The 12,732-nt window shown below is 34.2% G+C and overlaps 3 protein-coding genes across 4 annotated transcripts; all 3 read right to left on the minus strand.

Annotated features, from left to right (window-relative positions):
- Positions 1-904: 904 nt before the first annotated feature.
- Positions 905-4,150, minus strand: LOC110706849 (S-linalool synthase-like). The gene is made up of 6 exons (XM_021884826.1): positions 3,650-4,150; positions 3,442-3,540; positions 2,979-3,194; positions 2,740-2,869; positions 2,109-2,354; positions 905-1,673 (listed from the first exon to the last, which is right to left on the minus strand). The coding sequence occupies exons 1-6, from the start codon at positions 3,730-3,732 to the stop codon at positions 1,149-1,151; spliced, it is 1,299 nt and encodes a 432-aa protein (XP_021740518.1). The 5' UTR covers positions 3,733-4,150; the 3' UTR covers positions 905-1,148.
- Positions 4,151-4,275: 125 nt separating this feature from the next.
- On the minus strand, positions 4,276-6,763 carry LOC110706851 (isoflavone reductase-like protein). Its single transcript, XM_021884827.1, has 5 exons — positions 6,491-6,763; positions 6,238-6,372; positions 5,327-5,564; positions 4,951-5,154; positions 4,276-4,687 (listed from the first exon to the last, which is right to left on the minus strand). The coding sequence occupies exons 1-5, from the start codon at positions 6,671-6,673 to the stop codon at positions 4,521-4,523; spliced, it is 927 nt and encodes a 308-aa protein (XP_021740519.1). The 5' UTR covers positions 6,674-6,763; the 3' UTR covers positions 4,276-4,520.
- Positions 6,723-12,313, minus strand: LOC110706852 (probable pinoresinol-lariciresinol reductase 3). 2 transcript variants are annotated; one of them, XM_021884829.1, is made up of 5 exons: positions 12,007-12,313; positions 11,760-11,894; positions 9,935-10,172; positions 9,587-9,790; positions 6,723-6,802 (listed from the first exon to the last, which is right to left on the minus strand). In XM_021884829.1, exons 1-5 carry the CDS (start codon positions 12,184-12,186, stop codon positions 6,762-6,764), a joined length of 798 nt encoding a protein of 265 aa, XP_021740521.1. In that variant the 5' UTR covers positions 12,187-12,313; the 3' UTR covers positions 6,723-6,761. The 2 variants fall into 2 exon arrangements, with proteins under 2 accessions (XP_021740521.1, XP_021740520.1); XM_021884828.1 differs by lacking the exon at positions 6,723-6,802 and adding an exon at positions 8,442-8,752 and having other exon boundaries at positions 12,007-12,310.
- Between the last annotated feature and the right edge of the window lie 419 nt (positions 12,314-12,732).

Consider the following 12,732-nt stretch of genomic DNA (forward strand, 5'->3'; position numbering starts at 1 on the left):
TTTTACTTTTTTTTAAATTTTTTATTAAAAAAATTGGGGGGACAACTGTCCCCCTATGTCACTTAACTGGGTCCGCCCCTAACCCCAACTAACTCGATAAATCACCCACCCAACCACCCCGACCACACCAGCAACTCTGAATTCACCACTCAGACACCCCTATTTCCCTACCTAGCCACCAAAAAACCTCCCAGCCACCCCGATTTCCCCACCTAGCCACCCCGAAAATCCAACCTGAATTCCCCACTCAACCACCTAGAATTGTGCCTTGCAAAAAACGACGGTTTCGTTTTTGGGTGGTAAGGTGGGGAGGGGGCGGCAGCCAGCAAGGGTTAAAGGGGTGGGTTGGGGGAAGTGGAAACGGCTGGGCTTGGTGGCAGCCGACAGTAAGGCTAGGGAGGGGTTGGTTTAAATTTTACTTTTTTTAAAAAAAAAAAATATTCTTTCTTTTATATTTGAATTTTTTTTAAAAAAATTTTGGACCAATCACACGTTGACACATATGCAGGTAACCTGGTATAACAGGTCATTGACTTTTGTTGACTGGTTTGAGCATGATAAAAGAAAATACCCCCCAAAGTTGAGATTATTTCAGAATGATCGATAGTTGAAATTATTTAAAGTAAATGGTCCAAAGTTGGGATTAATAATACCAATTTTTCCTTTTTATTATGTTAATAAAAAATTATTGTCAAAACTAATATATGAATAGTGAAAAAAGTTCAATGTCATCCCAGATATAATAGGACGGAGGAAGTATTATTTTAACAAAAAAAACTATGCATTACATATTTACATGTACTGAAAAGGTGATAATGATAAGTGATAACGGTTGCATAGTTAGAATTCCATGTAAATTATAATAATAACATGTTTATTGTTGTAATACCATACACAAACGGACGATAAGATACATCACACTATATATACAAGTAGAACTTTAGAGTGAAGGCACCACAGTACAATACAAACAATTGTTATCAAGTAGACATTTACACAAATTAATAAGGAGAAAATTTAGTGTTTGTGTAAATTATGTCTACTTCCATTCTTATAAAAACTGTTATATATAAGACCCCAGTGTTGTAGTGGTATATATATTATATACAATCAGCTTTAATGCTGAATTTTCTCCTTATACTCCAGCTCTAATGGGTGACAAAGAAGTTGAACTTTGATGAATAAACCTTCATCAAAGGCACCATCCGACGACTTCCAGTTGATATTGCAGGGAAAGTACAATGAAATCGATGATTTGGTTTCCACGGGCCATGGTACTTCATCGAGACTTTGTTATACGAATTGATCACTAATCGCGGCTTCTTTGGAGGGGGAAGTAGAGGTTGAGGCTCTGAATGATGAAGAGAAGTGTGAGGTTCCAATGGAATAAAGATTGCCTTGTTGATATCATTTAACAAGGAATCCTTAGAGTCGAAATGGTTGGCCGAGTTGAAGAACATTTGAAAGACTTTAAGGGCTGTTAAGTGTAGCCTCTTGCAAGGCTTTGGCAAATCTTCAACATCATTTCCATCCATCAATGCTAGTTCTAGCAACTTCATTTTGGTTTCTTCAAGTAGGTTTTCGACGTAATGAATTGCATCTTCGATATTGGCTTCTGGATTTTCTTTCATGTATATATGTACGGAGTTGATCTTGCCATCCTTAACCTCTTTCTGTAAAAATACATATGGATTTGATTAGTAAGTACTATCATCATGACATCCTATCGAAATTGTCGTGTTTGAATATGATCAAATTCTAGCTATTAGGCCTCGTATTAACCATTTCAATTCTTCTTAGAATGAAATAGGTCACAATTTTATTCACCTCTTCGGTCAAGAATGGTGAATTTTTACTATTCTAAATTGATCATATGAACTATAATTTGGTATTTCGTAACACTTTTAACTTTATATTTTTTCAAAGTATTTGTAAAAAAGTATACTTAACTAATTAGCTTCATATTATATCTCAGTATTATCTTCCCTAGTCTTAAAATTTTGGTGGTAAAAAAAGTTTGAGTCCAATACAACGTGTTAAATAGTCACACGTGAAAGTAGCTAGCTAGTAATATTACTTTGTTGAACTTGGATGGAGTAAAGTGTTACCTCGTAGCTTTGTAAGTCATTCAATAAACGACATGATATCATAAGGAGTTTAGTAATGTATTCATGTTCAAAAGGATTAAGTTTGTGAGGGGATAAGCTCGGTATAAGAAAGCATGAAGCTTGAAGCACTAATATGTGCGCAGCTATTGATATCATGCCGGTTTCCAAATAGGAAGCCATCGGCGGAATGTGCCCTGTTTTGCTCCATGTTGCTTCTGTTAGCCATGAATCAACCACCTCATGCCACTTCATATAGAACAAGCAAAATATTTAGTGCGTCGTCAACATATATATTTTGCATTATAGTGTATATATAAGGTAAATACAAATTGAAATAATTAATGTCCTACTCGTGTAGTATATGCGCACCACTTGTGATTTTGAGTAGTTGTCTTTAAAACGCACTTAAATTTTGAACAATTATATGGTACTTCTTCTGTTCCTTTTTGTTTGTTATGCTTTGACCATGGTTCTCTCACAAGCAAAAAGATTTTAAACTTAACAAAAAATAAAGAACGGAGGAAGTAGATTACATTATTACATATATATATAGTATTTATGTATTATAAAATGCATGTCACACATCATGTGCTATACAAGTAATAGAACAGAGGGATTCAAAAGAACTTACAATTTTTTGAAGATTATCTACTATGTCGATTCCATATTGATCAAAGTACTTGTTTGCTACCTCAGTCACAAAACTATCGAGTGCATCAAAAAGGATCTTGCCATGACTTTTTAAGCCTTTGATATTCCATCTACATAACAAAATAAAATCCATTTAATTAGTTATATGCAATTCCTTTTATATTAAAACATGTGTCAAGCTTCTTTTACATGTGTGCCTATATACATGTATGGCAATACCTTTTCACTGCGTTTGCAAGGATTTGCAGTTCATCAAGTGATCCTACCATGTCGAAATAGTCGTCGAAAATGGTTACAAGCACGGCACTCTTTGCCACAATAAGTCGAACATAAGAATCATAGGGAAGGGAAGTAGCCGAAGCAACTGCAAAATAGCAATAAGTAGTTTTCTCTCGAGCAAAGCCCATATCCATAAGACCGCAAATCTTGGACCACCTGAGTGTTAATCCAAAATTATATTGCTTTTGAATTACTTATATCAAATGCTATATTTTCATAACAACTTTTTTCGAGTTTAATAATATATTTATGATCAAACAGGTGCGGTGACAAGAGCGCTAGTAAAAGTGTATGTTGCAATTTAAAGATTTTATGGGCCTATGAGAGGTTAACGTTGTCTGATGCTGCTACTACAAGAGAAAACATTTAATTTACAAATCTTGAGCTTAGTTAAATCCATTACCTTATGAGCTCTCCTAATTCTTTCTGATAAACCTTTTGTCGAAGCTCATAGTTCTCTTTTGCAAGCTGAATCAATTCCCCATCATCTAGACATGGTATTCTGTTTGAACAAAAGAAACCCATATACACGTTAAGGTTAAGAACTTCAGATTGTATTCTTATAATTTAACTAGAAGAAATTAGTGTTGACTTATAACTTATAAGTATACCTAAAATATGAGGATTTTCCTAACCAAAGTGGATTGCCTTTGTTTGCTGATTCAATCCACTCTCTATGCTCCAAATGATCCATTCATATTCCCTCACAACATGGTTGGTAGAGAACTGAAGATATAGTGGCAACTGCCTTAGGCCTACTATGGTGCTATCATGGATTCATGGTTCTTTGGACCCAATTTTCCACTTTGGTTGTCTTTTTATGATGTCCAAAATATGGAAAATGGCCTCCATTACTTATCTTTGTGCTGTAAGCCTGTATCCGCTCATAATTTATTGCGTCACCCACCTACTATTTTATGTATTGCTGACACATCATATGCTGATCAAGGGTTTTTTTGTTTATTTATTATTTATTTTTTTTATTATTATATTTATTACTTCGTATAATATTTATTATGTATTTTGATAAAGATAAATTTGATGAATAAAATTTGGGTAATGTCATTTGAGTTAGATCAAAATCGAATTATCATTATTAGCTAAGTGTCATCTTAATCAGCTCAGTTCAAGTCGGGTATTTGAAATTGATTCATTTTTGCTAGCCCTTTTAAAACAATGATTTATGGTATGGACTATGGAGCACATTTCAACAACACTATTTAATGCACGAAATACATAGTTCCATGATAACATCCAGGTGGATATATTATTTAGCTACATCAAATATTACAAGTGATCATATAGTTTATAATACAAAGCAAAGGTTTCACATTTTTAACATCAAAAGGGAAAGCTGAGAAATGTGATCCCTTAATTCATTTTTTTTCTTCATGGTTTTCTGTTTATAATTAGGTAGAAGAAACACTTGCATCTTGAATAGATATAAACCTTGGAAAATTGATTGCCAAGATGTTTCAAATCCTAAACAAACTGGTTGAGGTATTCGTCCACAGAGGTGTATTTGACATCAGGATAGAGTTCAGAAGCTTCCACTCCAAACGATGGCTCGATCTCGAAGTTAGTCTGATCACCCCTCACAAAAACAGCATGTCCAATAGCCAAAATGACATTGACTGGAGGTGGAGAATCTGCAATAGTAGCATTATACCAATATATCAACCTCAACATACATATCAATTAGACTGAAATCCTAATCAAGAGTTGTTTAAAACAAAAGGTATCAGGTGCAATGGTCACATAGTGCTACCAAACATGCCACTGATTAACTAACGAGTATAAAATGTCACAAAGTACATTACACCTTACACGCAATACCTTTCTAAGCTTAAACTAATGATTGAAGTCCATGATTGGTTTGTATACACTATCACAACATAATTAACTGACATACCTTGGATATTCTTCAAGACTTGTTCTTCAGGAACATACTCTTTCTCAAGAGTTTTACCGATCTTTTTCTCCCACAACGAAACAAGCTCGTTGAAAGACAATATGTTACCAGCAGGTTTAATGTAGAGGATCTTGTTTAGGGTCCTTGGATCGTCCACTGCTCGGATTGTGTAGGTTCCAATGTCGTCTTCCTTGTTGTAAACCGCTGTAACATAACATTTGGACAAATAATATCATTGTCAACTTCAGATACATAGTAAAAAGGCTAAAAACATTATGAAAACTGTAAGCATATGACTGAATCAAGTTAATAAATGAATTAATATTATTCAACTAACTACTAATGACAACCTTATAAAAACCGTGTATCAGATTACCTTTAGCATTTCCATCACCCAAGATGACAACTTTATCTCTTGGCGGAGCAGTGGCTCCAGGCTGAGAGAAACTAGGGAGAAAGTAGCCAGCAAAGTTGTTGGATGACACATAAGTGTAGGGAATTCCAGCAGCCTCCACTGATCGCCGGATTTGGGATTTAATTGCAAATGTCGATTTTGCAGGCTCCACAGCACTCGTACGATCCACATCCACACCAAACTCCGAGGGGAAGAACCTCTATACACCCCAAAGATAAAATTTCCATAATTAGTAAAGATTAAGATCAAGGAAACTTTTTATTCTCATAATCTTCAATAACATTTAGAGTTTATGTTTGTATAATTAATACATGTATAATCAATAAAAAGTAAATACAGTATTTTTTTTTACTGATCTTTATTAGTGTGATTTCATAATATGGAGAAAACATTGGATCAGATCAAAGCAACAGAAAAGGATGGAGTAACACTAATTGCTTCTCAATCTTTTCATACACCAATTCTCACTCTTGGGACCATTCGAAAAAAGAGAAAAAATATGGACCGAAAACGAAAAGCACCGAGAATTCAGTGGAATGTCTCAACATCAACAGTCTATAATGAATGTATTAGGCTCAATTTGTTCATTATATCAATAAGTTTCTCCTAAGACACAATTAATTTGCAATATTTTTAGTTAATTAACCTAAATACACTTCACCAGCAGTTTATAAGAACAAGGCTACTATTAGTATGATTTAGATTAACCCGGGTTGGTATTCCCTTTGTACGAAAATAATAGTCACACATCATTTTAAATGTTCGAAGAAAAAAAGTCATCACATTTCCTATAATATACCACAAATTAGAACACATTTTGCTCCTGAAACAACATACAATTCTTCATAATCAAGTGAGTGAAGGATCAATACCTTAATATTGCCAGCTTCCTTAATTGCATCAATAATTTTCACTTGATCCGCCAACAAAAGGTACCCAACAGTCGAGATTACCACATCTACTTGCTTAATTGCTTTCACCAAACTTTCATGATCATAAACATCTCCCTACATACAATAACATATAAACAACTAACCAAATTAACATCATCTCATATTTCCTTGAAAAAATCACAACAAAAAAAAGACATTAATAAAAGCTAGCCAAGAACATTTTTTTACGTACCGAGACTAAGTTGACACCTAAACTCTTGAAGTTGTCTATGATGGAAGCCTTAGCAGGGTTAGAGAGTGTCTCATTACGAACAAGAGCGAACGTTGGGTGGCCCTCTTTAGCGCTCGCTTCGACGACGAATTTTCCGATGTATCCTGTGCCTCCGATCACCAAAATCTTGCTCTTCTCGGCCATTGTCAAATAATGTTTTTTTTCAAAGAAATTTTGTGAACAAAAGTTTTACTAGAAAGGAGCTAGAGGATGATGATTGTGTAGGAGAACTTCATGTCACGCTATTTAAAGGCGCTAAGGAAGGTGTAATTCCTTTCAAAAAAAAAAAAAGGAAGGTGTAATTACGGTTATGACCTTGTGTTTTAATCGTAGTACATTGTTATGAATAACGTCTACTTTCATTTCTTCGATCATTAACATGTCTACATTAACGTTATCTTTGTTTAAGGGTGAAAAAAGCTCTGTATTCAATTTTTCTGAGATGTCGTTGACTTTTTGTTTACAATTTATTTAAGGAAAAAGGTGACAACTAATCCAAAATTGTAAAACTTAGACTATGATTCAACAATAATAAGCTTATATTACAAATTTACAATGTATGAATAATGATATAGATATGTATTCCAGAACCGCATTATAAAAAGAAAAATGCTTAAACCCGAACTATATATAAGGAGTTAAAAAAAGAATTAATTACTACGGAGTACTACGGATTAATATTTTAGGAAACGCATTTAATACTTAGGTGTATAGTGATCTTCTTATCACATACTTTGTACATTATTTCATGATGACTAGAAAAAGTTCATTAATACCTAAGTGGGCTAAATCCGAATAACATTATAATACCAGTATATATTCAGAATTTCTAAAATGTTACTAATGGAATAATGTGGTTGAGAGAGAATGAATATAACCCAAAGATCCAACTATGGTAAATTGTCATATGAAGTACTTCCTATTATATACTGCATTTGTCCTTCACACGGATTTAACTATCACCGTACAGGTTCAATCACACTATCAACAAGGCTATTAATTCCGAAAAGGATTAAGTATTTGAAGACGAGCAAAAAAAAATCATCATCTACGGTATGGAATTGAACTATGGATGATGCTGCAACATCGTTACCAAAAGAGAAAAACGACACCTTGGTACTAGAAGTTGTTAGTTGATCATCATCATCAAGACTAATGTTGGTCACCTTCATATAGTTTCTTAGACTAATTTTGATTTATTTTGTGTGGCTAATATAAAGTACTGGTGGTTGGTGGTCGAAGCTTCAGTAAAATATACTCATCTTTAAGAACACGCAAAATATGATAATTAGTCTAAAAGAGAGTAGTTTAGTCATCACTTTGTGCTGTGCTAGTGTGCTACAACATGGGTTCATGAGTTCATGACTACGAATTATTGAGTCACCCATTCAGCGTGCAACCATAATTTGGTTACTGAAATCATGTCATGAGAACAATATTTTATACAATATGCAGCAAAGTGATCAAAATCATATTATAAAAATGAAATACTGCATTTTAATTATCAATGGGACCTATTGTCACAAATTAAATTAAAATATGGCTTCCAATTTTTTTTTTTATTTATATTTTTTTATTTATTATTTTTATTATTATAGTATTATATTAAAACTAGGACCTGATTAGTTTCACTAAATTTAACCTCTTTTCCTCCAAAATATTTCTAAAAATGATTGTCTATTACCCACAGAGGTGTGAACCTACTAGTTCAAGGTACATCTGACGGTCACACCCAGGTTCAATTAGTCTCATGTACCTTTTAATACAACTCCAAATTCAATTTATCTCGTGTACATTTTTATATAACTGCGCGGTCACCAATCCACATTCTAAAATATACTCCTTATGGGTGTACGTAAGAAGAAGAAAAAAAAAAAAACACACAAGTATCAGGGAGCCTTGACGACAACTGTTAAGTGTTTAGGCAAAGGCATGAGTATTAGTTTCAATGTACTGTTCTAGTAACTCAATTCGTCACTGGGCCTCCAAATTCTACCTATATGATACGGTAATGCTCAACCTTAAAATAACCAGTATAATTGATATACACTATGTTTTACAGAAGGGTGTCCAAATACTGGCTTATTGTAGTGTACTTAAGGTGAGGGTATAACTTAGTTCCTTCCACACCACCAGATGCCTCGATATCAAAGTACGTCTGATCCCCCTTCACAAAAGCAGAGTATATGAAGATAAGCTCCATGTTGTTAGGATATTGGGTTTCTGCAACACAGAGGAATAGTCTTAGAGAAATCTATACAGCATATGGTATAAAACCATACAGCATGTGTCCCCCTTCTACTGAAGAATATAATAAGTAATACCATAATATTGGAGAGCTTAAAGCACTTTTTATTTAATCTTGGTGAATGCCCTGACTTTCAACCCTATCACCCTAATTAGACCATGTTGGTCACTCAAAGCCTCCACGACCTTGAACAATTGAACCTTCGGGAAATGATCAAGACATAGTTAACAAAGAAGAAAGTTACTACAAACCTTGAACAGTTATCTACTACCATAGTTTTAAGAATTCAGAGATTGGGCTTCTTGGTTAAATCACAACACTACAAACCCAATACACCATACTCCTGTCCAAAATATTATACCTCCCCAAAAGAGTTGGCCACTTTCTAAATCTAGCAAATTGATATTTGAATGTCCACAATGGTAAGGTGAAGCTATAATAAACAGTTTTGCCGTGGTATTTTACTTACAATACTAGAAAATGATATCAGATCTAAAACAGCCTGTTTCTGTTTTATAGGGACAGTGGGAAAAACTTATATATTCCGCTTCTCTTGTATAAAAGCATGAATAAAACCTAGTAAAGGATAGTCATGGTAGTGATGTAAAAATTGAATTGGTGAAGAAAAGCAGTGGAATTTTTACTTAAATTCTTAGAACGACTATTAATCAAATGAGGCACATTATTTAGGGACAGTGAGAGTGACTTATTTCAGTTCTGTTTCTCAGTATAATCATGAAGAAGACCAGCAGAATAACACTCCATAAGTGAATTAACAAAAAGTCAAAAAGTCCGAAGCACTGCAATACCTTTGATTTTGGTAAGGAGCTCTTCTTCTAAAACATATGCTTTCTCTAATTCTTTCCCAATCTTCCTTTCCCAAACATCAACCAGTTCGTTCACGGAGTAAACGTTACCTTCTGGTCTCAAATACATCGCCTTATTCAAGGTATGTGGATCACCCACTGCACTAATTGTGAAGGCAGCAACATCAATTTCTTTCACGAACACACCTATACATGAGAGCAAGAAAACAATTACTTCTTGCATTCTTGAAATTCCTAATAACAATATAATACTATATAATATCAATCTAGACAATCTCTTATGCAGCCTATACAGGATAGACAAAGGAGCTGAACTACAATTTGACAGACCTTTGACATTTCCATCTCCAAAGATTGTAACTTTGTCCCTTGGAGGAGCTTTAATCCCAGGTTGAACCAAAGACGGGAGTAAATAGCTCATGAAGAAGTTGCAACAGATGTATGTGTATGGAATCTCTTCAGCTTCCACAAGCCGCCTTATTTCAGCTTTTCTTGAATAAAAATTGTGGTCCATGCCAGATATTTGCACCATGTCTGGATCTGATCCAAATTCAGAAGGAATGAATCTCTGTGAAATTATAGGACTGTTAAGGATACAACATTGCATATAGAAGCATGATCTGGCATATAAGTATAAAAATTTAGCACTCTTAGTCCAAGTACACTCTTATTTTTCTGTCACATCATTACTTTAATCACTCCATTGACAAATTGACTACAGTTACAGTCCCATGATCATACGATAGTTGCATTGTTCAGACTTCAGAACGATAGCTAAAAACAAATATCATCCTAATTTCTATTTCATTTAGGATGACTCGAACAGCTAGGAGTTTTTTTCCTTTAGTTTTCCACTGATTTAGAACAAAGCAACTCGAGTTGAATGGGATATAGTTGATTTATGTATTGGATGGAAATGCAACAAGACTATATTCTGAATTCTAGCAACGGTTTCCATTTCCATGACAAAGAGCAGGACCTCAAGTCATGGTAATATGGTATGTCCTTACGTAATGATTGTCATGCAAAGAATTTTTCAGATTTCCATTTCCATGACAATGAGTAGACCTCAAGTCATGGTAATATGGTATGTCCCTTACATGATTTGCATGATGGTTGACAAGCAAAGAACTTTCACTCAAAAGAGGATAAACTGGGAAATTATATCAAAAAGACCTTGAAACCTTTTAATTTTCAAATAGAGTGAGTAAACTGACGTGAACCTCCATTAAGCTCTACCAAGCCGAACTTGATCTAGTTGTAAGCTTCTCATAACTTGAAGTCATTGGATCAGATCCTACTAGCGATACATTAAGGGTAGGGTTTCCTTGCATTGCCCTTGCCCTCAGGTCTGACCTTTAGGCTGAGCCAGGGGATCCATGAACAGTACAACTCTAACCAAGTCATTTACCTTACCTATCCTAAATAAATCTTCATTGAACTCTAATCACACAGAATTCTTCCCTGGAAAATAAATAAGGGATCCGATCATATTAGAAAGTACGTACTAATCAACTCAGATCTACTCTAAGCACAAGATCTGGAGAGTAATAAGGAACGTGTGAGCAAGTGTGAATTAAACAAATAGCCATGACTGTTCTATTCACCTTTAAAAATTCTTGAAAAATAAAATTGAGATAAAGGTCAATAAGTTTTATTAAACGCAACCAGGTTCACTTTACAACTTTGACTTCATATAAGTTCAGGTAAGTTCAAAAACTCATCTAAAGTTCGGATGAGGAAATACAAGTGAAATGAACGACAACCTTTTTACTTTCTTTGGAGTACATCCTAGATTCCTAGTATAACCAGTATGCCACCACTGTCATAAAATGCTCACCACAGTCACACACAAACTCAAACAAAGAAATCACACTAATTAAACAAATCCGAATCAAAGATTAAAATAATTGTGATTAAGCATCTAGAAATCAAACTCTACTAACAGCACGTGTTCTTAAGCAATTAACTATATTTCCTCCACACCTAATCACCTTTTTCTTAATTAATGTAGTTTTGCATGTTTCCATGATCCCAGCAAACCTAATTTAACAATTAAACAAAAGTACAAACAGAACAAAAACTATAATCTACTGTATCACATTATCTACACAATAAAATTCAAACTATAAATAATAAATGAAAAATAATTGACCTTTATACAACCAGCAAGTTTAATAGCACGAATCAAACTCTTCTGTGCAAGAACTTGCTTAGATGGAATAGCACAAATTACAACATCCACTTTTTTCACTGCTTCAAGTAAACTCTCCTCATCTTCCAAACAACCCTTCAACAAAAAATATCAAAAATAACTAATTAAATATATAAAGATACCCACAAAAATTAATGAATTACCCAGAAATACCCACAAAAAATTAAGAAGAGGGTAGAAAAAAGACCTTTAAAAGAAGGGCACCAGCATCTGAAAGAATGTGGAGCTTCTGAGATTTAAGAGGGTCGGAAAATGCTGTTTCTCTGATAAGAGCAAATGTAGGGTGGGATGCATCAATACTAGCTTTTGCGATGTGATAACCCAATTTTCCGGTTGCTCCAATTATCAATATTCGGCTTTTCTCCATTTTCCGGTTACAGGAGATTTCATCACACTAATTTTGCCTCTTTTTTTTAAAGTTTTTCGATGTATTTCATTAAAAAAAATTATGGGCGTTTGAGGTTGAGGCTTCTGTAAAGTTATCAAAATTCAGGCCGGGCTTTAACATCAAATATCTGTCCAAACCCGTAAAAATTGATGGTTTTTTTTTAACTAAAAGGGTGTTTTTTGACTTGCTCAAATCCGTTCTTTTCCATACCGGACGTTGGGGAAGGCATAGGGTAAATGTACAATGAACTAATGAAGTAATCTTTAAACCCACATGCTACATGAATTGCTCATCGTAAATATGTTACATGTGTTCTGCTCGTATTTTATCGAGCACATGTTCTAAATTGGAGCTCATATCTATGATAAGTTCTAATTAGTCAAAACAATCTCATATCTATCAATGCTGAAATGGCTGCTCATATATACGAAGTATCTATCGATAATATAGAGACTAGAGATTGATGGAGTACCGCTAAAAGAATAGTGAGGAAAAAAAAACTACAGATGGGGGAGTATTAATTTT

The sequence above is a fragment of the Chenopodium quinoa genome, unplaced genomic scaffold (assembly GCF_001683475.1).
Source record: "Chenopodium quinoa cultivar QQ74 unplaced genomic scaffold, ASM168347v1, whole genome shotgun sequence".
NCBI classification, from domain to species: Eukaryota; Viridiplantae; Streptophyta; class Magnoliopsida; order Caryophyllales; family Amaranthaceae; genus Chenopodium; species Chenopodium quinoa.